We start from the raw sequence: 27,752 nt of genomic DNA on the forward strand, positions 1-27,752 counted from the left end.
TTTTCCCTCTGTGCATTACTCCTCCTGCAGGGGAAGATGGTCTGACTTGCTGGCAGACATGAAGGGTGCTGTACAGAGCTTAATTCAGAGATGGGTTATTCCAGGCCTATATTCAGGCAGGGAATGCAGAAAAGCAGGAGAGTGACCCACTAACTACCAAAATTTCCGAGTTCAGGTACAATTTAAGCAACTTGACTTATAGTTTAAATATTGAAATACTAGTGCTAACATCTGATAAGGCTGAAAACATCCCTTACATTTACACAAAATGTTCATCTCATGATTTTCCAGATGAAATTGAAAGCAGGGAAGGACAAGGAATTTTGCCCAAGATCACAGAGAAGAGCTGGAGACGTGGAAGGAATTCCAGGCTCCATGGCTCCAGCACTTGTTCCTGCCTGCCCACCTCAACTGTCTGCAAATCCAGAGCTCCCAGACAGATGGGTTCTTATGACATTTCAAATACTGGAAATATAAGAGAACAACTTCCCTCCTGCTGATTTGGCATTTCCAGTCACCAAGGAACCTTAAAAATTATCTATTTCAAGATCTTCATCCAAGCTTGGGTTAAAAAATTACTAAGTCTTAGAGGTGTAACACGGGATTGAGCTATGGGATTTTATCAAGTTTTCCTCCTCAGACATTGAGGGGCTTGAGCAAGTCCAGGGAAGGGAACGGAGCTGGGGAAGGGGCTGGAGCAGCAGGAGCAGCTGAGGGAGCTGGGGGGGCTCAGCCTGGAGAAAAGGAGGCTCAGGGGGGACCTTCTGGCTCTGCAATTCCCTGACAGGAGGGGGGAGCCAGGGGAGTGTCGGGCTCTGCTCCCAGGGAACAAGGGACAGGACAAGAAGAAACAGCCCCAAGCTGCACCAAGGTATGTTTAGGTTGGATACTGGGAACAATTCCTTCATGGAAAGGAAGCTGCCCAGGGCAGTGGGGGAGTCCCCATCCCTGGAGGGATTTAAAAGCCGTGTGGATGTGACACTTGGGGACATGTGGTGGCCTTGGCAGTGCTGGGAGTATGGTTGGACTTGATGGTCTTGGAGGGTTTTTCCAACCAAACTGATTCTGAAGATGCCACCAGCCACAGTGTTCTGGATAAGCAGTGTGAGCCTGCAAAGGAGAACTAATAACACCCCACCCCATGGTGGAGCAGCAGGACTCTGTCACTCTTTGTGTAAAGCTCTGGGAACACACCCAGGGAAGGTGGGATATCACTGCAGTGTGTCCACTCCTCCTGCATGTGAAAGAGAGAAGGCTCAGGGCAGGGGGCACAAACACTACTCCTGTGTAAAATCAAAGCTGCTCTGGTCACCCCTCAAACTCAGATCTCGTTTTAACTGTGACTCAAAGGCAAGTGATGGAGAAAACTTCCAACTCTCATAATCTGACTCCTGGCTGCAGTGATACCAGTTACAGCTGCATCTCCTGACTATTCATATACTTTTTAGAATATAAATGCACATTATCTCTCTCCCTCTCCATACACAGAGATGCAGATAGGCATCTATTTGCTGCACTCAACAAACAATTTAAGAATTAAGGAAAACCATTTTCATTTTAAGATAAGAACTTCAGGCTTATTTTAATGCTGTAAAATAAAATCTCCAAGCACAAGCCACAGGAAAAAAAAATGGGGAAAAAAAGGGAAAAAGTGATTCACTGGGGAAGTTCCATGATGTGCAGGACAATGGGTCTTAAATCAAAGGCATACATTATCATGACTAAGCTGACAGATCTGCACTGCAATGCAGAAAGCCAAGTGATATTCCAACATCTGCACCGTGCTCTGAGAGGCAGTTTAGACACAGCTTCCCAAAATTCAGAAAGGATCCCCCCCCCCCCGAGCTCTTACCTGTTACCTGTGCAACAACTGCTTGGGAGATTCTCCGGTTGGCCAGGAAGGCTTTGATTTCCTCCTTTATCACACTGCTGTCCCTCCTACCAAAACAAAACAACAACAGGACACACAAAAAGAGGGACAGGCCAAAGTGCACCGTGAAGGTGGAAAAACAGCTTTATTTCCTTTCTTTAGGGGATCAGGAGTGGGGAAGGCTGCCATCCAAACAGTCCAAGTGCCTCAGCAATGGACACTTCTTTTAACAAGTGTCACGTTTGATCCGAGCACAGGAGCAGGAGAATGGATGACTCATGTCCCATATAATTCATATTAGGTGCAGCACTGCCATATGGAATGTACAAAGTTTCATTACACAGGGATGAATAAATCTCTCACACCAGCATAAAAACCTCAGTCATAAAAATGAGGCACAAAAAATAAAAAATAAAGGATAGCAGGGGCTGCATGGTTAGTTACCCAAATGAATTTGCACACACCAACCTCCTCCAGCCTTTCAAGGAAAAGATCTGAAGGAAAAGAGATTTTGCAACCTCTGTCCCCTCACTGAACCCCCTTAGTCCTCCACTTTAGTCCTGATTTTGCACTGAATGAACTGAGGTATTTGTATGATTTTTACAAGGTCTGCACAGGTAGCTCAGAAGGGGCTAAAACTGTGCTAAAAAGCAAATAAATTGGGGGCTGCACAGGGACTGTGATATACAGCAAATTTCAATTGCATTAAACACATATTTTGCCTTTCTCTTCCTCCCTCCCTTCCTGAGAAGGGCAGACAATTAAAACCAGCCTTTATTAGGCTTTATTATTTGGTCATTTCCCTTCTCCCCTCACAGCAGCATTCAAGGCAGACTCGAGCTTGCAAATCTAAATGCAAAATAAATGCCATGTTGTGGGTTCATTTTTATTTCTGTACCCAACACTCATCTTCCATATGCCTGCAAATAAACGTAATTTCGGTTTAAATAAGCACTAAAAGCATTACCTGAGACTTATTGCATAGGAACCCAAAACTCAATGGGATGATTAAACCTCAGCCATGGGAACCTGGCTCTCTGCTGCACGTACCTTCCCTCATCCAGCAGGGAATGAGGGTGATCAGCTTTTCTCACTGCTCATCTCTAATCTTCTCCCTCAAAAGCCATACCTTTACCCTAAATCTCCAAACATATTTCCATCCTGGAGCTTACAAACCCCAGTTCTCACACAGGTACTTTGTGAATGCTGCAATTTTGGGGTGGGGGGGAAAAGATAGTCCAGCATTATGATCAAAATTGTTTTGAGACATTTGGCCTTTCCTCTTATTTTTTTTTTGTGCTCTCAAAGCCCACTGACTCTGACTTTCATCCTCAGGAGTATAATCCCCTCCTTTCATCTCTGCCTGAAAAAGAAGCTGCCAGAAGTAAAGGAAGGTCAGGCTGGGGAAAAAACCCAACAACTGGCTCTGACTGAAAACTTCTGTTCTTCTTTACTGTTTGCATTTCCCTACACCAACCCTGCAGCCTCTGCAAATCCCTGCCACAAATTACAAACAGGAAACATCCATCCTCTGCAGATCCCACTGGAAAGCACTGACCAATCCAAGCAGGATTCCCTACTCTCCCTCTATATGGAAGGAATTACAAGGGGTATGAAGGAGTAGAGGAGGAGTCATGGGAGTTGACACTCAGTCAGAATTCTTCTGAATAAAAGCAGGGTGAAAAATTAGTGCAATCCCACTTTTTGGCACAGCATGGGCAAAAATATTCCAATAGCAAGACTGTGGGATACCCACAGGGCCAGGGGCTGCCTGTACAAGGCTGAGAGGCAGATGAGAGGTTCTGGGATAGTGACCCTTGGGGAACTGGCAGGGAACAGCTCTAAGCAGCTCCTGCTCTCCTGATAATCACTGAATTCCAATGGAATGGTTTGGGTTGGAAGAGACCTTTAAAGGCCTGCAATAAAGAGAGATATCTTCAGTTAAATCAGGTTGCTGAGAGTTCAGACCAACCCGACCTTGAATGTTTGGAGCAATGGGGCATCCACCACCTCTCTGGGCAACCTGGGCTAGTGTTTTCCCACCCTCTGTGGCTACCACAGTGCTCCTCCAACACACACACCTCCTCTGAGGCACTTCTCACTCTGCCCTTCCAAACTTCCTAGTGGCTTATCCAAAGCATTTTTAACTCCCGAACTTCCCAAGGTGCCAGAACAACGAACACGGATTTGCCGCAAAGCCCAGAAACGGAACCGAAAAATAATCCCAACGCGCTCCCTCAACCTCTTTTCTCTCCTAAGTCTCCCCGCTACAGATCCAAGCGACAAGACCTCCACTAACCTCATCAGCTCCTCCACCTTGTCGTCGATGTCCAGGTCCTCCTCGGAGGCCTCGAAGCTGTAGGACCTCTGGGCCAGGCTGTTGGCCAGGGGGTACCGGGTGGGCGACATCTTCCCGTTGAAGGCGGACAACCTGTCGTTACTCTCCCTCCCGTTCTGATTCGTAGTGCAAGGCTGCGGGGAGGTGTCGTAACTGTTGCTGGGCGAGGGGGACATCCCACAGTGCTGGGTCTGCGTGGAGGCTGTGGCCGTGGAGGAGGAGGCCGGCACGTTGTTGGTGCTGTTGCCGTAGGAACCGCCCCCGTAGCCAGACCTCCTCCCGAATTTGTCGCTATGCTCTTGGTCGAGGCGATCCAAGGTTTCCAGAGCGTGGAGGATCTCGTGCCTGGTCATTCCCGTGCGTCTCAGGCGCTGCAGAAGGTCTATCTGCTCTATGGTAAATCTTGGCTCGTCCGTGTAGTGAGACATGGTTTCCAGCAGGCTGAAAACGAGGGAAAACAGGAAACCAAATACTTCAGGTCAACTGTGGCACACGGGAAGTACTTTACACGCCTCAAAGATCAATCCTGGTCCAAAACTTTAAGGCACACACACGACAGAACTGGCAGCACAGAAGTGCACCTCCAAACCACCTCAGCAGGCAAACTCCCCAAAATGCTTATTTTCTTTGGAGTGCTCCAACAGCATTTCCCTCTTCTCCTGGCATTCCCTACACCTGCAGTTTGTACTCTTTTGCTTTGGACAAACCACTGCTACAGAGACAGTGGTTGCTCAGTTATTAAGGCTGCAACTTGATTTCACACAAAATTTTGCCCCCATTTACCCACCAGGCAGAAATCCCACATTCCAAAACTGTTCGGTCAAGGCCGGCGGTTGAGTTTTTCTGCAGAAGTTTTAACCGGCTGTGACATGAGATTTATCAGTCTCGACTCTTTCAAATCTTAACTACAAAGAGTTCAAGTTGCCCTAACTTTTGCTGCAACCTTGGAAAAAAAAAAAAAAAAAAGAAAAGAAGATAAAAACACACCTAACGGAAATTCTAGTGGCCTGTAGGACCTAAGTTGATTTGACTGAAGTCCCGTTTCTGAAGGTGGATTTCTGAAGTTGGGAACTTTTGAACCTGGAACGCTGTCACGGATCGCCTGCCCTGACAAGGAAAGTGCAGCACATCCAATTACTCCTGAGCTTTCATTTAAAGAAATAAGTCTTCAGCCTTTTCCCCTCCAAAGGCAGCCCTCTCATGTAACTCAATCATCCTGGTGGCTCATCAAAAGCATTTTTAACTCCTAAACTTCCCAAGGTGCCAGAACAATGAACATGGATTTGCTGCAAAGCCCAGACATGGAACCGAAAAGAAAAAAAATCACAATATGCTCCCTCAATCTCTTTTCTTTCCCAAGTCTCCTCACTACAGATCCAACTGGCACACAAACAACAAGATCACCTCCTTCAGAGCTCTAGATCTTGAGAAGAAGGGATGGCAGATGGAGGGCAGACAGAACTTGGCAAGGAGAACAAGGCATTTTCCATCCTTCTCGTGAATCTTCTTATGAGTCAAGGGTTTATTACCATTCCTGCAGGAGAGCAGGGTGAGGAGATCACTCAAACTCCAGGAGACGTGACAGAGCTAATGTACCATCCCTGGGAGCACTCAGAAAAGTCAAATAAGGATTCCAAGGACCCCGTGAAAACCAAGAGAGGGATGATAGCTGTGGGACCTTCCAGGGACAGGGCTGCCTATTCGGGTCCACGGATTTTGAAGATGACTCCTCATGTCCATTTTTGTACTGGCACAAAGAAGTTCCCAACAGGAGACAGGGGGTGACTAGAGATCTGTAATATGGGCTGAAGAACACTGAGAACTGGCTTGCTAAGTACAGCTGGAGTTGGAGTGCAACTGTACAGACATGGTCCTACGCACCCAGGATGCACAAATCCACAAAAATGCCTTTTGCAGCCTAGGAAATAGGGAAATGAGGAGATGGTCCCATCTTTGGCCTCATCCATCAACTACTGAACCCCTTTCATTGTTTCGTGGGAAAAGGAAACAGGAGGAGGGCAAGGCAAGGGGATGACTCCCATCCAAGGGAGAAGGAGGACAAGGCAAGGGGATGACTCCCATCCAAGGGAGAAGGAAGCAGGAGGACAAGGCAAGGGGATGACTCCCATCCAAGGGAGAAGGAAGCAGGAGGACAAGGCAAGGGGATGACTCCCATCCAAGGGAGCAGGAGGACAAGGCAAGGGGATGACTCCCATCCAAGAAAATGACTGAGAAGACAGACAGACCACATCCATAAGTGCTTGGCTCCAACAGCAATGCGCTGTCCTTTGGACAACTGATTACTGGAACCATTCAGGCCATTTTAAATTTGAGAAGACAAGTACCCAAATTATTCAGCTCAAGAAGGGCAGGGCAGGCAGTGCAGGAATGGACCAGCAACTGACTGGAATTGTAACAACTACAATTTGGAAGTGGCATCTCAGACTGAGGCGTTCTCAGCTTGACAAGGAGCATTTGGAAGCAGACACTGTGTTCTGTGTTCTAGCTTTGGCCTCTGGGGGAGGCAGGGCTGCTCAATCTTTTCCTCCAAGCTTTGGGAGAAGTGTCACACTGACTTACTGACTCATCACAGCCCGCAAGGCCCTGTGACAGCTCATTTTCAAACAGAAAATCTCTTTAAACATCTGGCCTTGAGATGGTTTTCACTGGATATGCCAACTCGCCTTGCCTTAGAGATAAACCTGGTTTGGGCATTTCTTACCTGTATTTCTAATGTCACCATTTCCTGAATCATTTATCTGCCAACATCAAGTTTCATGTGTTCAAGTACTAGGTTGAACTGGAGAATTTAATGAGCCAGAGCCTCCATCCAGAATTACCTCTACACAAAATTCCTACTTTACAGACTCTTCAAGGTTTAATACTAAAACATGCATTATTCAGTTTAATCTCCCATTTGTCACAGATGTAGAAACCCAGAACTTTTGTCCTTCTAGCTCTGTGAACTAAAAAACTCACATCTGACAGAAACAAGACCTTCCAGATGGTTCAAAAATGTCCAGCAACACAGAACTTATTTCACACAATCATGGAATTACAGAATGGTTTGGGTTGATGGGAACTTAAAGCTCATCCAGTTCCACCCCCTGCCATGGGCAGGGACACTTTCCACTAGCCCAGGTTGCTCCAAGCCCTGTCTAACCTGGCCTTGGACACTTCCAGGGATCCAGAGGCAGCCACAGCTTCTCTGGGCAAGCTGTGCCAGGGCCTCTCCACCCTCCTGCAGCAGTTGGTGGCCATGGCCAGTGATTCCCTTTGAAATCTGGGTGTGATTCCTAATTTGTCTGAAAAGTGCCAGGGCTCAGCTTCTGGATCTGGGTTCCCAGGCCAAATTAATCTCCTTTAGTGAATTACACATAATCATTTAGTGAATCCCAAGTATCCTTTAGTGAATTACAGCTAATGAACTGCAGTGTTCTCAGATGCACGAGCACTGGGTGACCTTCTGTCGCACGTGGCTGGATGGGGGAAAGTGCTCTGGCCTCAATTTGTCCCACTTTGAAGCAGCAGGGATGTGCATGTGCAGGAATTTCAATTCACAGGCATGCAAAGGCTGCTGGACAAGGCCACCCTGTGCCCTAAAAATAAGATATTCAGGGATTTCTAACTTGTGTCTCAGAATCTCGTTCAGAAAGTCATCTAAGAGCAACAATCCCACTGTTAAAGTCAGGCCCTTCTCCTGTGTTTAACACAATTATTGGAAAATTTGAAAAAAACCCCCTGAACTAACATCAGTGATCTGTCTGTCTGTCCATGCAAAGTATTCTTCCAGCCCTCCAACCCCTTTAGGGAACTTCTGGGTAATTTCTCAATGCTAAAAAGATAAGAACACCAAAATCAGAGAATGTCCCTGTTGGTCTCACTAATGTCATATACAGACATCCAAACTGCCTTGCTTATGTTTACATATTCAGCATATATTGCATCAGACACACTTTTTATTGCTCTACTTATTTGGGACTCCAATTCCCATTTTCCTGTGCTTTTATACCCAACCATGAGATCTAGAAATAATGCTTTTATGTATTTAAAACACCTGGAGTGGCTTTTATGCATTTAAAACAACTGCAGGAACTTGGAATTTTCCATTAAAAACCCCAAACAAATATTGCAAAACGTGGAATTACTGAACATGTTCCAACATTGCCAACTATCTACGACTTTTTAATGAGTAACTACAGCAACACTTTTTCAAACTGTTACTCCAGGAGGACTTCAGTTACTTTCTCTTTTTGAAACATTTTGATAAACTTACCCTGTTTACAGATCAATTTACAAAGTAGTTAAGTAAATCAGACGTTTTAGAATCATCATAATTTCATTAATGAGTGGATATTCTCCACCACTTCATCCCCCCCACACTGCTGGAAGAGCCTCTCATCCTCCTGCACTCCTCTGGCTGCCTATAATTCAATTTGTTTGCCCCTCTTTTTCCTTGTGAAATACAATCAACTGCAAAAGTAACAAGGCTTAAAACGAAACAGAGACAAGCAGAACGACTGGGGGGGTGCAGGAGAAAATAAAGATGGCAAATACTTTCCCTGAGCACACAGACCATGGACCAACAGCTTTGCTGCAGGCAAACTCTGCTGCTGGTGGAGCAGAATATCCTCCACCCCAGCAGATCTCCGTGTATAATCACATGCTTTATCTGCTGATCAGACAGCAAAACTCTCACCATGGGCTGTCAAATTTCCTTGGGGAGATACCTGGAAAACAGAACCAACCACCAGAGAATGGCCATGTGTTTTTTTTTTTTCTCTCTGAAATTCTGCAAGCAAGACCCCCGCAAAGGACTGATTCAGCTCGAAATTCAAGTGACTGATTTTTTAACAAATGAATCCTGCCTGTAAAATGAAGGGTTTTTTAGGTCCTGACAGAAAAAAAAAAGGCAAAAAAAAAAAAAAGATAGCTGAAAGTATTAAACTCATTTACATTCCTTACATTAAGTTGGCAGTCACGCCCCAAGGAAGATGGGACCCAATCCCACTCACTGCCTCTTGCTACCTCTAAAGCATTAAACCTTCATGCTTATCTTTCATAGCTCATCCAGAAGGAACATGAGGCACCTGAACATCAGATTGAAGGGAGAACTATAAGAGGCTAAATAAAAAAAGAATTTATTAGCCCTCCCAAATCCACAGATATAAAATATCCAGCAGGTCTCAACCAGATGCAGCTTCACTCCTTCACTTCTAAAGGGACTTCAAGGAGTGGAGGCTGTTTAGGGGCTCTCAATAGCTTTGCTTTTCCTTGTCATCCCACCAAGATTCATTTACCAGATTTTTTTAATGAATTTCACCCTTTTTTTTTATTAATTTCACCCTTAAGATATGGGGCTCCCCTGCTCTGACAGTCCTGATCTCCAGTGGGGGCACATGGCCAGACACAGACGTTTTCTCTTCCCTTATTTTCCTGCATCTCTCAGAGAAAAGTAAGGACAAACACATCAAGGGTTTCTCACCTGCTCTCACAGCCCCAGCCCACGCAGACACAGGAATCATTTACCCAGCACTTAACTTTCTAGATGATGGAACACAGCAGAATAATCCCATAAAAACAGCTACGAGCTAAGTCCATGTCCAATTGAACTTGCAGAAGTTCAAAGCAATTCAATTACCCGTTTGGGAATAAGGCCAGACACCAGCCTTAACACCTCTAACACTTGAGAAAATGGCTCTGGACTCTTTAATGATCACAAGAAATCACTTTTTCCACTCTTCTACTCGCTGTAGATGAGTAGGAACTACTCCAGCATCACTGAGGAGATGCTCTTCCGCAGAGGTCCTTCTCCAACTTCCATTTAAATTCACTGCTTTATCTAATAAGCAAAGCTCAGGACTTACAAAACCAGTTGTGCTTTTTGATATAAGACCTGTGTTTGATATAATCTGCATAATATGGATGTGGGCAAGAGCCAAAGCGTTCAGAACAGGATCCTAAGTCTGGTAATTGGTTTAAGAATGATTCTGATAAAGTCCCATCAACTGGGGCGAAGAGGACGGGGAGAGATGCCAACTTCTACCCTTCTCTGAGATATGGCACAGGGCAGGACCCCTTCTCTGTGAGGTCTGATCCAGGCAGGAGGCAAAAATGGGTATTAAGGATGGCATTGCTATTCCCAAAGCAATCTAACTTGCTAATCAACCAGTCTGACATCCGACCACCTAATTCACCACAGGAAGCACCGCTCTGGAAGCTTCCAATCATAACCAGGGACTGCAAAGAAACTTCACCTCCAGCTGTTGATTTTTAAACCATGCTTTATGTTATGCAAGCTTGTTTCTCTCTCCAAACGTATTTACAAGATCCAAGGACCCAAGCAAAGTTTCATTCAGGGCTCCTTCCTTTTCTACACAGGATCTCAGAATGGTTTGGGTCGGAAGGGACCTTGAAGATCATCTCCTTCCAGCCCCAGGGATGCCACTCACTAGGTGAGGTTGCTCAGGGCCCCATCCAACCTGGCCTTATGTCTCACCCAGCTTTACCCATCCCAAAGGATGCAGCTGGTTCTTACAAGATGCTCAGAAGGACCTTAACTGAGCTCCAGCTGTTGCACAAACAGAGCTGCTGACATGTATCACAAAATAAATGCTACACACACGTTCAAAGATTGTGACCCTTCCAGTGCAGCCCTAAGGCACTGCTGGAAGACAATTGGGACACTTAGGGTCATAACACTACCCAGCCTTCTGAAATTCAAGCTTTGGCCTTTTCTGTTCTTACTGAACAAGTGAATCTCCTTTAATTCAGAGGGTGGTGAGGCCCTGGCACAGGTTGCCCAGAGAAGCTGTGGCTGCCCCGTCCCTGGAAGTCTCCAAGGCCAGGTTAGATGGGACTTGGAGCAGCCTGATCCAGTGAGTGGCATTCCTGTCATGGCAGGGGGTTGGAATGAGATGGTCTTTAAGGTCCCCTCAACCCAAACCATTCTGTGATTTTATGATTCACAGCCAACACAAATATTTCAGGACAGCTCAAAGCTTTGCGAAGCTGCCTTTAAAACAGGAGTTGATGCCATGAATTCTGGGGAGCAACAAAGGATTAAGGATCTGACTCATCACTTACACCCATCAGCTACAACTCCAGTGTTTTCAGCGGAGTTGCACCAGCTTTCAAGAGAGGAAAAAACCTCAGGCCTGAAGTGCTCATCATGTCAATGAACACACAGACTTATCCATACGATCCCGTAATCATCTCCTGCAGTGGCATCTCTGGGCTCTGATTTTCCAAAAGGACTCTATTCCCATTCATCCTGACATGGCAGAGGGGTTGGAATGAGATGATCTTTAAGGTCCCCTCAACCCAAACCATTCTGTGATTTTATGATTCAGGGCCAACACAAATATTTCAGGACAGCCCAAAGCTTTGCACCACATTAAGCAAAGCTGCCCTTAAAACAGGAATTGATGCCACGAATTCTGGGGAGCAACAAAGGATTAAGGATCTGACTCATCACCTACACTCATCAGCTGCAACTCCAGTGTTTTCAGTGGAGTTGCACCAGCTTTCAAGAGAGGAAAAAACCTCAGGCCTGAAGTGCTCATCGTGTCAATGAACACACAGACTTATCCATATGATCCCGTAATCATCTCCTGCAGTGCCATCTCTGGGCTCTGATTTTCCAAAAGGCCTCTACTCCCATTCACCCTGACATGGCAGAGGGGTTGGAATGAGATGATCTTTAAGGTCCCCTCAACCCAAACCATTCTGTGATTTTATGATTCACGGCCAACACAAATATTTCAGGAAAGCCCAAACCTTTGCACCTTTGCACCATATTAAGTGAAGCTGCCCTTAAAACAGGAGTTGATGCCACGAATTCTGGGGAGCAACAAAGGATTAAGGATCTGACTCATCACTTACACTCATCAGCTGCAACTCCAGTGTTTTCAGTGGAGTTGCACCAGCTTTCAAGAGAGGAAAAAACCTCAGGCCTGAAGTGCTCATCATGTCAATGAACACACAGACTTATCCATACGATCCCGTAATCATCTCCTGCAGTGGCATCTCTGGGCTCTGATTTTCCAAAAGGCCTCTACTCCCATTCACCCTGATTCACAAACAAAATGTAATCCCTGTAATGACTGCTCTCATCCCAGGGAAATGAAAGCCTGGCGCTGCAGCGAGGAGGGAAATCAGGCTCCAAGCTGATCCGTGGAGGTTCAGTGTCACAGGTTCTGTTTAGGAATGCAAACCACTGGCTGGGGAATGCAGAGCTCTGCCCCTCGCCTTCCAGCAGAACGGGGACAATTAATAAGAGCAGCCTGAAACTTCTGAAAATAAATCCGGCGTAATCAAACACTCCCCGCTCCACAAATTAGGGGAGGCAGAGCTGAGAGCGGAATATCAACATATCATTCCTTCAGGAGGCTCTGAGATCCTCAGTCAGTTACAGAGCCCCAAACCCACAGTCACCACTTCTACACAAGCTGTTCTTCCCCACCCCAGTCTCTGAAATTCTCTGCTGATAAGGTTTTTTTTTACTGACAGTGAGCAAACCCCAGCGGTTTTGCCACTGATTCCGCTCGGGTGAGTAACTCGCTCTGCTCCACATCTTTGGGAAAGAGAGAGAGAACTTGAGATTGATCTTACAAGGCAAAAATACAATATAAATGCCAATTATCATCATAATCCAAGTCTTACAAAAGAGACTGACCTCTGACTAAGCACAGGGCTTGCAGCCAGACACTTCTGAATTCTACTCGAGGCACAGACTGATTCACACCGACACCTTATCTGTCTAACCCTAACCTTCCCCACTTCCAAAATCTGGGTTTCCTGCTATTGTTGCAATTCTACAGCAACAAGGCAGGAATTCAAACTCTGAGGCTGGATTCAAGGGCAGATTGAGGGATCAGAAGGACTAACAAACAGAGAGAAAAGCTGTGGTGGCAGCTGAGTGCTGAACCAGGGCCCAAAGCCCAAACCTGTGCCAAGAGCAAGGAGGAGCTCTTGGATTCGGGAGCCAAAGACTAAACTTTGGATATATCAGCTCTGTAACAGAATCAGGGCAGGACTGGTGTGCTTGAATTACAGCAAATCTCACCAACACACTGAAATACTGCCTTTAACCCACGTGAAAAAACACACAGAGTCAAGGACAATAAAACTGAAATGTGGGCCTGACCTAAACACCAGACTGGCCCCACTCCTGGAAGTGTTCCAGGCCAGGCTGGATGAGTTTTGGAGCAACCTGGTCTAGTGCAAGGTGTCCCTGTCCATGGCAGGGGAGGGAATGAGATGAGCTTGAAGGTCCCTTCCCACCCAAACCATCCCAGGACTGTTTGATAAGTCACGTATTTTCAGCTGTCAAGATCACAGGCCTAGTGCTGTGTTCTGCCTCCTCCATTTCACTTCAAAACTTGACCAATCCTTTATTAAAACCCAGACAGCATCTCCAAACTCTTCTCCATTAACTCTGCCAGCTGGAGTACCTAAATACTTAAAACACATCTTTCTGCAGAAGATCCCTGTGAGGCAGAGAAGTAAAGCTACACTAATTTCTGTGACCAAGAGCTCCCAGAGAGGGGCTGGACTCCAGACAAGTCCAAATGACTTGTTCAAAGTTACACAGGAATTCTGCAAGAAGGCAGAGCCAGTGTCTGGCCAAACTCTGAGTGTTTTTTCAAAGCCATCCTACAGGGTCCATCTACAGCACCAGACAGGACAAGGTGTAGGACAAGTTTCAAGCAAGGCCATCACCAGGATTTCCACCACCTCTTCCACACAGGAAGGAAAAGAGATATCCTGAAGTATTTCAGGCCCCTTCATTCTCCCTCAGGATCCATCCCCAGCAGGAACAACCAAAACATTTCCTTAAAAGAGAAATTAGTTGTTTCAGAAAACTAAAATGGAAACCCAGCAAACAGCTGAACCTCACCTACTCCTGATTTTGTGCTTAACTACAAAGCAAATAATTTTCCACTAGAAAAACAGTTTGCAAGTGTAGTTTCACTGGCACAGCCTTAATGAGGACAGAGACTCCACTTGGAGAACAACTCAGGAATAGATAACGGTGTCTCCTTGAAGAATATAAATCATAATGGCAAAAACATGGGCTTTTGGCCACAGCTGCCTCTATATTAGAGTTTTATTTTAGTTAGAAGCGTTTCAGAAAGAAACAAATGTCCTAATTAATGCTCTTAAAGCAACAATTTTTTGTGTAGTCCAGACCTGAACTAGGGAAATTTCCTCTTGCATGATATAGAGAAGACCCATCTACATCCTACACTGCCATGGCCACCACTAACCCACCTCCCCAATTGCCACATCCACAGGGCTTTTAAATCCCTCCAGGGAGGGGAATCCATCACTGGAAGAAATTTTGGGGAAGAAATTTTTCCATTCAATAAGATTTTTTTATTTTTTTTTTTTAAGGACCCTTTCAGAGTGGCTGTGAAATCATAAATTAACTCATCTGGTTTATCCTAAAGTAAAAGCACAGGCTCAGGCAGGGCATTGTTTCAGCCAAGGAAGCTTAAAAAGCCAACTGAATATTCCTACAGCCACCAACTATTTACAGGACACCTTTTCAAGCAAGACAAAAAGAGAAAATGAGCTGAGTCTTCTTTCTCCCAAGTATAATTAACGTGGTTTGTGCCACATTTCAAGGGCACTGGACAGTTACAGCTCAACCTGTGATTTTATTTTCTAAGCCACTGTAACTCCAGTGCCTGCCCTTCAGCGTGTGCTGACTTGGGAGCATCCACAGCCTCGGTTTTTCTCCTTCTGTTGTTTTCCCTAAATGATGACAAGGCTTCAAAACCCAGTCCTTTTCCATCTGCATTACTCACCCTGATTCTCTTCCCACTCTGAAGGCTTTTATTCACTCCCCAGACAGCCCTGTCATTGCTGGCAATTAAGATTCACAAGCACCAGCCTGATAATTCAGGTAAACTTCAGGTGACGACGTTGCAACTGCCTGGTTCCCTCAGAACTCGTATTTTGAGGGATGCAAAACATCCTGATGGTCACAGCTCACTCCTAACACATATTAATTAATCAGTACTGCCATGAGCCCATGAAGCACAAATAATTACTCCCATTATATTTATGGAGAACCCAAGAGAGAGAAACTTGTGTTGGCTACAGGGCTTAGTTTCAGATAAATGACAAATTCTTGTGAGACCAAAATCAAGAGTTCTGTGCTCACATCATGCCCCAAACTCCTCTCAAGTACTGACTCCCATCCAGATGAGGACAAAAATTAGGCAGGAGAAATGGTAACTGCAGCCAGGTTCCTACTTGGCTGTTCTGTGTGTAGGAATAACCCAACTCCTCCCTTACCTCCCTTACCAGTAATTTTAACTGTTCAATCTTTACCTTATTCAGAATTTAAGTTCAAAATTTAAATTTTTTTTTAAGGCTCCATTTTCTTCTTTCCCCTTCTCGATCCCACTTACCCTTTTTTTAAAGATATCTATGGTCTAATCTGGAAATTTTACACCTTAATGGGTCATCTTGGCCCATTTGCTCTAATTTAATACTCTCTAATCCCGTCCAAATAGGTTCATCCTGGTTTCCCCTCAGTCAAAAACTGTTCACCTCTACTTCCACTGCATCCTATTAACTGCACATACACTGGAATAAATAAAAGCTGCTGCTGCTGCTCTGCTGGGAGGTGGCAGCTGATGAACAGGGCAGAAAACTGCACAGGGGCAGAACGGGACTGAAATCAAAGCACAGCAAACTCACACCATGCAATTCCCACTTTGGACATTTATGGTGAAAGCCTGACACAAAGCCAAAGCTGTCAGACTGTCCCTGTGCTCACACAAAGTGATCTGAGATCCCTCTGCAAACTCTGGATTAACCAGAACAATGAAGATGCACAGGGCAACATGGCCTTACCTCCTGACTCCTCTCCTGCTGTGAACTAGATCTTTACAATTTCAAGTGGTGATTTTAATACTGAAATCTAACATATTTCCAGCTCAAGGGACTGGCAACAAAGCAGGAAACCACTAGTTTTGAATAGAAGACTAAAGCCACCAGCAACAGAAAATAACTAATTAAGGGTTGTATCAAGAAGTCTTTTTGAAATCCACTGGTGTTTGGTTTCCAACAAAAAATCCCTGGCAGCCTTATTTTTGCTGTGGCTCCCTCTACAGAAGCCTGTGACTGCACTGCCACTTGCACTATGACAAGGATAAATCTTCATCCTTGAAAGAATCCATCTGGGAAAACGTGGCTGCATTCACAGCAGCCCAGTTCCTTCCCACCTACTCTGCAGCCCTGGCTTCTCTTCCCAGCTCAGTCTGACAGAAGGAATAATCCAAAGTCAAGAGGTCAAAGTATCTCAGGAATCTGATTGCTGGGGAGAAGCATTTGGTCGTGCCAACAAGAGGGATATTGGGAACAGCAAAACAGGACTGGCCAGTGGGAGCTGAGGGACAGCACAGGGACAGGTCAAGCCTTTCCTTTCAGCCTTTCAGCTTCAACAATTGAATCCATTTGCTTACTTACTGAAGAAACAGCATGGAGACCAATTACATTGAAGATTGATGACAGAAGCCATTCAAAAAAAAGAAAAAAAAATTGACAGGCTTCAAGGATGAGATTTGGACAACTTCAGTTCCACCTGGGATTCAAGACACTGCTTGGAATAGCCCAGCCAATTCTAAGGCAAGGTGAGGTGCCCCAGGTTTTCTGCCTTTGCCATGTAACACTGAATTATGATGGTGTTCTCATCCCTTTTGCCAAGTCTGGAGTGGTGCTAAACTCTTGCCCAGCTCAGGTATCCCTTTAGTATCTCTCCAGTATGTTCAGTAGATGTATGAAGATCTCTCTTTTAACACTAATTTTTCTCTGATCAAGGCCAAGTTTCAAAGAATTGCATGATTTTCTTTCTCTTTCAGAGACAGAAAAGTAGAAATAGAAACAATACATCAGCCAGACCAAGAGAGCAATTAAAAGTTACTATTCCCTGATTTAAATGTCTGGTTATTTTACTATTCCCTGGTTTAAATGTTCCACCAAAGGAGTGGAACTCTCCAGCCAACTGCTCATAATCATTGTAACCATTTCTCTGCTCTTTTTAGACAAATTAACAGAAAAAAATACCATCAAATGATCTTAATTGTTCTGGGCTTCTTCAGCTTGTACTTACACTACTGGAAAAGTTCTGAGCATACTTTACATGGGGATGGGACGTTATAAAGCCTCTTGAGGGTCTTCAGTGTTATTCACCATTCTGTAAGACACAAGGAAAAGACAAATTAGAGATGTCTGTGAAAGGCAAAGAGACTCAATCCCATTATTCTGGATAACCTGTCACTAATCCAGACCCACAGAGGCTCACGGACTTCAGTGCATGTGGCACATTCCTCAGGAGAAAGTCTGGTGGTGTCATCAGTCCAGAGACAAAAATTTAAATTACAATTGATTTCTTTCGGCCACAAGTAAATTAATCTATGCAATCATTTAGCCTTATGACAGTTACCTACCCTTTTAACTCACAAAAGCTATTAAAAGGATTATTTGGCCAACATCCTCAGAGAGCTCAGAGACAGGTACTGTGTTCTGAGGAGGAATGACCTAATAGTTTTCTTTAGCTATTACTGCTCATGTTTTTCTCCACAAACATGGACTGAAAGTGCTCCAAAAGTCAACCTATTAACCAAAGGGAACGAGAAAAGGCAGGATGTTCTATCCAGGGATATGTAGAAAGAACTAGGGACAATATTCACACTTCAGGCTATGGGTGAGGCAGGAGAGAAAACAAGTGGATAGAGCAGCACATGGATTTGCAACGGGATGATTTCCTCTGCTCCATAAAGAGATGTCCAATATTAGCAATCATGGATTGCTATCCAGGGGTACCAATCATGGATGGACACATCTTGCCTCTTCCAAGTGGTTAAAGGTGGTCCAGATACTACAGAATGACACTTCTTTTATCACATCTGCTGGAGGCTTTGGGAAGAACTGCACCTATCCCAGATGGAGTTCAGTGGGCATACACAGACCACAGAACCACAGAACTGTTTAGGTTGGAAAAGCCCCCTAAGATCATGGAATCTCAGAATGGTTTGGGTTGGAAGGATCCTTAAAGATCATTTTGTTCCAACCCCCTGCCAGGGGCAGGGACACCTTCCACTATCCCAGGTTAATCCAAGCCCCGTCCAACCTGGCCTTGGACACTTCCAGGGATTCAAGGGCAGCCACAGCTTCTCTAGGAATTCTATTTCAGTTCCTCACCACCCTTACAGGGAAGAATTCCTTCCCAATCTCCCATCTCTCCCTGCCCTCTGGCAGTGGGAAGCCATTCCCTGTGTCCTTCCCTCCATGCCTTGTCCCAGGTCCCTCTCCAGCTCTCCTGGAGCCCCTTTAGGCACTGGAAGGGGCTCTGAGGTCTCTCTGGATCCTTCTCCAGGTGAACCCCCCCATCTCTCCCAGCCTGGCTCCAGAGCAGAGGGGCTCCAGCCCTTGGAGCACCGGTGACCTCCTCTGGACCCACTCCAGCACCTCCATGCCTTTCCTGTGCTGAGGGCCCCAGAGCTGGAGGCAGCTCTGCAGGTGGGGTCTCAAAAAAGCAGAGCAGAGGAGGAGAATCACCTCCCTTGAGAACAAGTCCAATCCTCTCCCCATCACTGCCAAGGCCACCACTAACCCATGCCCCCAAGTGCCACATCCACATGGCTTTTAAAGCTCTCCAAGGATGGTGACACCATCGTTCCTGTGTTTTATTGGTTTTCCTTTCTTTTCCCCTCATGAAAAAACTCCTGAGCTCTCAGGACAAAAGGCTGGGCTGGCTGAGCATTCCCAGGGGCAGCAGCACTCGGCTTTGGCCACCAGCTTTCCTGGGAGGTTCCAGCCTGGCCACATGTGCCTTCTCCCACCCAGACACGGCCAAGGAAAGCTGGGTGTTCCCAGGGAGGAGAGCTGCTCAGAGCTGGCTGCTGCCACTTCCAAAACAAGTCATTTGGCCCACGTGGAGCTGCCTCCTCCTCTCCAGGAAAGGAGGTCACCCAGAGAGAGGTCACAGACACGAAGAGCGGTCCTGGCAGACCGTGACAGGTCATGTCCTGTGGCCTGGGAGTGAAACAGTGGCACCAAAGCACTGATGGATGGGAGGGACAAACCCCCAGGTCCCTCACAGTCACCCACCCCAAACCTTTTAGAAAGACTGCTACACCAAACCCCTCCCCTGTTATATCTCTTAACTGCATTTCAAACATGTTCCCCGAGGCGGTCACAAAAAAATATGAGATCATGCTGTTGACTTCTTGCCAAATTTTAATACAGAGAGCTGGTTTGTTTTCCAAAGAGGAACAAATTAGACTTAAATATATACAAACTTTCTGAAGGTCAGAGAGGCTAATGATAGAGAACTGGATTCGTCACAGAAGGGTTTGCTTCCAGGGTGAGGAGTGTGGAAGAAGCAAAGAAGGAAACCCAGAAAGGAAAGATCACTTTCCATCACCATGAAACGCGGGATTAAAACTGGAACATGAGGAGATGAGATAACAGAGGCAAAGAAAAGGCTGCAGTAACTCAGTTTTTGAGATGACACAGGCAGGAGGGTGATATTAGTAATAGTAATGGAAGAGGAAAAACAATGGTATGGACCTCAAATGTAAGTGAAGAGCCATTAGGATCTAGACCAAATTTGGGATGTGAACAGAGGAGGAAGAGGAGCTTTTCCAAGAGACTCCAGATCTGTGAGTGCAGACAGAGGATGGTGGGATTTCAGCAGGGAGTTCATGGGAAAACAGGAAAAAGATCTCTGGTTTTGCTATGTTAAAGGTTGAGGTGGTTTTTATTGCACTCAGAATGCAATCCCAAACTGTCCCAGACTGAGCCAAGCACCAAGGAAGGACAGGGAATCCTCAGGTCTGACAGCAAATGGAGTTCCAGAGAAAGGGGAGGAAGCTGGTGCTTCCTAAGGCTGCTGCCAGCACAGAGTGGCTGCTGCTGAAAAGGGGCACAAACAGTCCTTGACTCCACGTTGGTCCAAAGTTCAGGGGCACAGAAACACCTTCCCCACCCCCAGACACGCGTCAAGTCTGAAGCTGAAAGTTTTTTGTCATTTAAGGGCACCTCAGACAGGAAACAATCAACCCCTCACCTGTAATTTTAGTCAAAAAAATTCCATCCCAACCAACATCACTTCAGTCACCAACAAATTACGACCCCGAAACCACGACTCAACATCCCTCTTTCCCTTTTAGCACAAACCAAAGCACCAAACCTGCCCTAAGACAGCAGCAAAGGCAGGTGTCACCACTGTCTGTAGTGATAGGCAGGTAAGAGCTCACAAACCTTTGCCCTCTTGGCATTATTCATTAAATAAATGATCTGCTAACGCAGGGAAAACACAACCAGCTCCCCTTTCCCAGGGCTGGTACAGACAATAATAAAACAAAAAAAAAAAGTCACTATTAATATGGAAATCGTGGCTGCAGTTGTAGAATCAGATGTAATGAACAATCTTGTCCCCAGCTTAAGTTTGCTATAAAGGCAGCTTAAATTGACAATGGATGAGTCCTCATGGCAATCTGTTTTTCAGATATTAAAAATCTCATTTTCTCAGTGCCAAGGACAAGTGGAAGTGTGAAGCACTGGAGTATCAACTCTGCATTTGTCTCACTTGACATGAAATCATTCTCATTTTAGTTCTGATTTTTTTAATACATTCTTGGGATCCACTTCAGTTTTCTTCATTTCTCACTGTGTGCAATTAAATGTTTTGAAGTAGAGTTCACCCTGATCCACAGCGCCCTGCAGAAGCAAGGAGAAAGTCACTTGGTAAAGATGAGGCTGATATCACTTATTTGGAAGAGAAATTCATTTTCTCTTTTAATTTCTGAGTGACTCACCTAGTCAAAAAAAAAAAAAAGAAAGAAAAAAAAAGCCATCACTTTGTATTTCACTAATACCTTCCCTGGTAAGTTCTTAAGCTTTTGTCCTTGGGGAAGACAAACATCATCATTTTGACATAAGGAAAACATGAAGAGAGGAGCTGAATTCTTGGCTTAAAGCCACACAGGGCAGGAGCAGTGGCTGAACATGGAATCTGCCTGAGGACATGGGCCCACCACTACAATTGTCATACCAGAAATGCAAAACCCCCAAGTTCCAGCCTTGCTGACAAACCTGACATGTTGGATGGCCAAGAAATTAGGCCCAAAGAATGAAGTTCTACCACTGCTGAACTCGAAGTAAAGGCCAGATTCCCGACTCACGCAGAATTACAAACCAATCCTCTCCTAGAAATAGCAAAAAAAAAAAATAATTCAAAGTCCAAGTCTTCTACTGCACGTGCAGCTCAAGGTCTGTAGGAACTGCCAGGTCCTCTGGGTGGGCTCTGTGCAGGGGTGTTCACGTGTGTGTACATGTGTGTCTATAAATATGTGCCAGGGGAGGTTCAGGCTGGACATCAGGAGGAATTCCTTCATGGAAAGGGTGGTCAGGCACTGGAAGGGGCTGCCCAGGGTGGTGGTGGTGTCCCCAGCCCTGGAGGTGTCCAAGGAACGACTGGACGTGGCCCTCAGTGCTCTGGTGGGGATCACCCACAGGTTGGACTCATTCCAGTTGGATGATCTTGGAGGTCTTTTCCAATCTAAATGATTCTGGATTCCATGGGCTTCTCTTACACTGAAGTAAAACAGTCACCTGGCTTAACTTCTGTCCAGAGGACATCCTGCCTCAAAATCAGCAAGAGACCAATGATCCATCCATCCAGCTCTAGTTCATCCTGGTGATTAATCACCCTCTCCATTCCAAATTTGTACTTGATTTCTACTCTGAATGTGTCTGGCTCCAGATTCCAGACAGCAGCCTTCCTTTGCCAGCTCCAAGTCCTTTATTCCTGGGAGCTGTTCAGACAGGCTGTTATTTACCCAGTGCTTTTAAAGCTCCAGGTACTTCATTTGTATCCAAACTAAAAGATAAATTCATCTGGGTGCATGCACAAAAGTAGGACTGGTGTCCAAAATACTAAAGCTAATCTAGGACTCTTTAGCCCATTTTCCCAAAATAGGCCTATTGGGAAAATAAAAAAAAAAAAGAAAAAAAAGCTCTGCCATATGACTTGAGGATGTGTTTCACTTGTGCCCTGGGAAGCAAGGTTAGGAACCTTCTCTAGGAAGGTCAGGAACCTTCTCTAAAGCACTGCCACCTCCTGAGCAGATCTGTGCAGTCACTGCACTGCACCACAAAGAGAAGAGCTGCTTCTTGAGTCTTTGGGCTCCAAGTTATCTAAATATCACTACTTTAGGTATTCAAACATCACAGAGCTCAAGAAGCGCTTGGACAATGCTCTCAGGCCCGTGGTGGGATTGCTGGGGTGTCCTGGGCAGAGCCAGGAGTTGGACTCAATGATCCTTGTGGGTCCCTTCCAGCTCCAGATGTTTTGTGATTCTATGATTTTTAAGTCAGTTCATTGAGCTGCACCTTGAGCAAGGTCTTGTGCAGACCCTCAGGAAACTCCTGCCAGAAGCCACTGCTGAACAAACAAAGGTCACTGCACGTGCTGTGGGTTCTACCTCAAGTGCTCCTTGCAGACCAGGTGCAAGGGAATAAAAAGTGTGAACTGCTACAGTAAATGTCTTAAGGGACAGGTTGTGACCTTCCCAGCACAGAACGAGGCAGTTGAGGTTCACAGAATCCCAGAATATGCTGAGCTGGAAGGGACCCACAAGGATCAGAGTCCAACCCTCAGCCCTGCACAGGACCACCCTCAAGAGTCACACCATGAGGTTGGAAGGGGCCTCTGGAGGCCCTTTTATCCAAGCCCTCTGCTCAAGCAAGGCCTCCAAAACCCAGGACCTCCAAAACACCAGATGCCTTTTGAGTGTCTCCAAGATTTAAGATTCCATCAGTTCCCTGAGCAACCTGTGAAGTGAAAGGAGCAAGAGATCATACTTTTTATGAACACAAAAATCCTTCAAAAAACTGCTCAGAAGTCCCCTCCAACCAGTGCTGTTTTCATTCTTACTGTGACTGTGTTTTCACCAGACCCTTCACTGTACAACCCAAGAGAAAGCCGTATTTTGGGATCATGGTGAGGGACTGTAGCAGCACCTTGTCACCTTTACAAGCCTATAATATTTTTATGGGACCCTCTTCTTTCTCAGAACTCTCTAAGTGAAGGAAAGCTATGGACAGAAGCCTTTCTCCTTTAGAAAAAACACCTCAATCTCAGGATAAAGCCACAGCTGGTAAATGTAAAAAAAGCAAGTGAGTAAATCATTGCTTCCGTGTGCCCCACAGATCTCCCCAGAACAATCAGCCAAGGACTGCAGGTAAAACTGTTTCTCTCCTTTTCCCTCTTCAATTCCATGCAAAACAAACCTCCTTACCTAAATTTAGTGGAATTGCCTCCAGTGCAAAGCAGAGGCTGGGCTCCATTTTGAAGCAGACTGGCAATGGAGCCTTTGCACCGAAAAACTGAGGTTACAAAATCCTGAAGTTTCCCAAACTCACCCAAGGCTTCCAGAAAGGCAGAAAAGTTCATCTGTATTTCACTGGAAAGGACCCCAAATTACTCCAGAAGTCCCAGAGATACATAAAAGGCAATGCAATCCCAGTAAAAGGATGTAATTTAGTATTGCTTTGTCCTTAATGGCAGCTGGAAAATGAAATGCTGTCACCAAGTTCCATCTGCAGAGACATTTCAGCAGAGAGCCCGGGTGGTATTTTCACTGTTGCTTACAAATGAGCTTCCAACTCTAACATTGCTGGTGTATCTCCTCAATTGCTCCATGCTGTCCCCTCTAATCATGTCTAAAAACTTGCCTGGACCAAAGGCCAGACTTGAATTTGCTTTTCTGGCTAAAATTACACGTGAATGTCGACAGTGGAAGACAGACAGCAAGGCACAAATTCCTGACTAGCAGGGATAGCACGTGACTGCTGCAACAGCCACTTCCTTAGGGATCAAACAGGTTATCCCAATCCACTCAGATCAGTTGGAGCACTGGAATGGATGAGGATGAGTCCAGCAGCTCATCACCAGCTGACTCCTACAGAGCTACACCAGGCAGGACATGCCCTGACACAGAACTGAGCTTTAAAGCCCCCACATGACCCCCTGAACTCCAGGTACACCCTAAGGCACAACCCTTCATCTGGGCAAAGCTGCAGATGGGACACTGCCAAGTCCTGGAGTCCCAGCCTGGGCCAAACATACAATAAGTGAGAGGCTCGTTCAGAAAACATCCCAATTAACACAAATTACCTGGACGGTTTTCTGCGAGGAACACGGTGACACAGTGGCACTGGCCATGCCAACTGGAACGGGGTTCTGGAGTGCCAAGCAGAACTGGGAATCCACCTCCACTGCAGTTGGCTTGTCCCAGAGAGGATTCCAGAGCTCACTGTGAAGGCTAACCCTCAGATTCCATGGAGGTCAGGCAGGGCCAAGAGCATGAAAACAAGAGGCACTGCAGAACATACAACAGCTCTAAGAAATCAGTGTTCACCTGCCTGGACAGGCAGGGCCCTTCCTGCATCCATGACTCTCCAGGGAAGTCCTGCTCACCTTAGTGAGTGCCACCAAACCTTCTCTAGCAGAATCCCAGAAACTGTACCTGGCATCAGGTCACTTGAGAGAGGGAGATTAATTGCAAAGCAGGGGCTTTGAAACGTGTCAGATGAATCAAACCTGATCTTTTTATTTGACCAGATTTTAACTTTTCCTTTGCCAAATCAGGACAACACTTCTAAAAGCTGCATTTTTCCACAGAGTGGTCCACAAAGCTTGGAAGTTACATCTGCATGGATGTAAAACCCTTGGCAGGCACAGAGAACAGCTACTACACAATCCTAGGTGAGTATGAAGATGCCCAATACAAGATGCACATTCAGCTGAAGAACCTACTCCCAGCTGTTGACCCAAGAAAAGAAACCAGAATTATATCTGCCACCACTAGGACCAGGAACAAGCATAGCAGAGAAATAAGTAATGCCACACAATCCTTTATTTTTGCTCTGCTCTATGGCACAAAAAAGTAATAAGAGGAAAATGGTATCGCTTGAAAATAGCAAATTCTCTGCATAAAATTTAAGTATTGTCTGTTTTAAAATAGGTTTTGGATTTAAGATCATCATCCCCCTTTTCCCAGGGAGTATCGTGATAAAATGCTGTACAAACAATAAACGTGTCAGGAACTTTACAAAACATAGAAATTGTTGTTCTAAAAAGCTCTCAGTTACTGGTAATAAAATAAAACAGCAACACAACCCTTTTCCACCCCCCCAAAAGCCTGTGTGAAATTGTGCCATGAAAGGAGACCGGTGTTTGCCCTCTGCTCCCAACTGCTGGAGGTTTGATGCCCGGGCACAGGGCACCCATCTGTTGTTCACTTCAGAACAGGGGGAGTTATCAGAGGATCCGTGTGGCGGAACCGGGGTGGGATCTGGGAGACGTGTCCTCGCTGCAGCAGCACCTCAAACAAGCCTCCTTGGCCCTCTCCATCCCCCTGCCCTTGTCAACCTGCTCTGCTTCAAATATTGATCCGTGGCTCTGCCCTCCCCTTTCCTGCTTTCCCCTCTTCTCCCAGCTGACCCCGACTTCCATCAGTGTCACCTCCAGAGGGATCGTCCGTGTCGCGCAAACAGGCCGAGCAAAGTTGTCTTTTCTCCCACGTTTTGCCAGAAAGCCCGTGGGGCTCTTCCACCCCTGCAGAGGGACATGGAGCAGCAGATGCAAGGGGGAGGACAAGCCTTTTGTCCAAGGTAAAGCTGTACTCTGGGGATTTTGGACCACAGACACTTCATCTTATTTCTGCCCACTGACTAGTTCGGAAGAGACAGAGATGACTTTGGTGAATGGACTGGCGGTGACGAAAATGTGCTGCTTATACTGGTGTTATGAAAAGAAACTTTTTTTAAAAAAAGATGTTTAGCAACGTGTTTTCATAATTTCAGGGCCTGAGGCACTTCATTATTTGGTTGCAGAATCACAGCAGTACAGAATGATTTGGGTTGGAAGGGACCTTAAAGGTCATCTAGTCCAACGCCCCTGCCATGGGCAGGGACACCTTCCACTATCCCAGGTTGCTCCAAGCCCTGTCCAAACTGGCCTTGGAACCTCCACTGATCCAGGTGCCAGGGCCTCCCCACCCTCATAGCAAATAATTCCTTCCCAATATCCCATCTATCCCTGCCCTGTGGCAGTGGGAAGCCATTCCCCCTTGTCTTGTCCCTTCGGGCCCTGGTCCAAAGTCCCTTTCCAGCTTTCTGTAGGCCCCTTCATACATCCTCTTCAACACTTTTATCCAAATAAATGAATAAAATATTCCTAAGCACCTACAAAAAGTGGCAATAACATTCAGGCAAACATCAACTGGATGCTCAACCGGGACATTCCCACAGCAAGCACAGTCACTTCCCTGATCCATCCCCTTCTCCCAGACCGCACCCCCCAAACGAGGATCACTCGCTGGCTAATTATTCCTGCAGAGACCTCCTGCTTAACATATTACCAGGGATTTATAGGAGTGACTGTCTGGAACAGTGCTTAACAATGCTAACAGCAGAGTTCCAAGAAATCAGTAGTTTGGCAACTGCAAATCCAGCAATCCATGCTGAAGTATGTGCTCACGCTCGCTAAACCTGTAAGCCCAGTTCCCTCTTTCTTTTCTTTTTTTTTTCCCCTCCTCATAATAAGTGGTTTAAATTTAGTAGGAATGAATCACTTGGTGCAGGTTTGCTTGCTTTAGTTATTTATTTCTTCTTTTTCTTTTTTTTTTTTTTGCACTTGGAATCCATCTTGGATGACATCTAACAGGAAGAGTGGAGGAGGGAGGCAGAACGCGGCTCCCTAAAGAAAAGCCAGCCCGTTACACGCAGCGTCCTCCCAAATTCTCTTGTAACTTAAAGAATTCCATAACTGGGGAATTTCCTCCTGCAGTAAACAGCAGATACAGGGCAGACACACACCCAGCCAGTACTCCAGTGATATTTTTGCTCTAAGCTGGGTCCAGGCCAAAGAAAGAGCCTGGTGCCCTTAAGACCTGGTGCTCTTAAGACATACTCCATACAAATGGTCTGCTCTGGCATCGTGGGCACAGAATCACGGGACTGTTTAGGTTGGAAAAGACCTCCAAGACTGAGTCCAATCTGTGCCTGATCCCCACCTTGTCCCCCAGCCCAGAGCACTGAGTGACAAGGCCAGTCCTTCCTTGGACACCTCTGGGGATGGGGACTCCACCACCTCCCTGGGCAGCCCCTTCCAGTGCCTGACCACCCTTTCCATGAAGAAATTGCTCCTGATGTCCAACCTGAACCTCCCCTGGCACAGCCTGAGGCTCTGGCCTCTCGTCCTCTCACTTTTTACCTGGGAGAAGAGGCCCATCCCCACCTGGCTCCACCCTCCTGTCAGGGACTTGTAGGTCTAACTGGGATCCTCCTGGGCTGCTCTCAACTCAGGCTTGGCTTTGCACAAGTCAGGCTTGAGGGCAAGAAGTCATGGAATCACAGAATGGCTTTGGTTGGAAGGGACCCCAAATACTATCCAGGCCCAACCCCCTGCCATGGGCAGGGACACCTTCCACTAGCCCAGGTTGCTCCAAGCCC

At 46.0% G+C, this 27,752-nt stretch overlaps 1 protein-coding gene across 10 annotated transcripts in view; it reads right to left on the reverse strand.

The window, feature by feature from the left end:
• The window catches only part of HMBOX1 (homeobox containing 1), a 123,385-nt gene that overhangs the window by 58,242 nt on the left and 37,391 nt on the right, over nucleotides 1–27,752 (reverse strand). For all 10 annotated transcript variants that reach the window (XM_064651206.1, XM_064651205.1, XM_064651204.1 and 7 more), the window contains exons 2-4: nucleotides 17,338–17,421; nucleotides 4,170–4,649; nucleotides 1,853–1,938 (exon numbers count right to left, since the gene is read on the reverse strand). In XM_064651206.1, coding sequence (XP_064507276.1) covers nucleotides 1,853–1,938; nucleotides 4,170–4,649; nucleotides 17,338–17,360 — 589 coding nt within the window. In that variant the 5' untranslated portion in view covers nucleotides 17,361–17,421. The remainder of the gene's footprint in view (nucleotides 1–1,852; nucleotides 1,939–4,169; nucleotides 4,650–17,337; nucleotides 17,422–27,752) is intronic.

This window comes from Pseudopipra pipra, chromosome 3 (genome assembly GCF_036250125.1).
Source record: "Pseudopipra pipra isolate bDixPip1 chromosome 3, bDixPip1.hap1, whole genome shotgun sequence".
NCBI classification, from domain to species: Eukaryota; Metazoa; Chordata; class Aves; order Passeriformes; family Pipridae; genus Pseudopipra; species Pseudopipra pipra.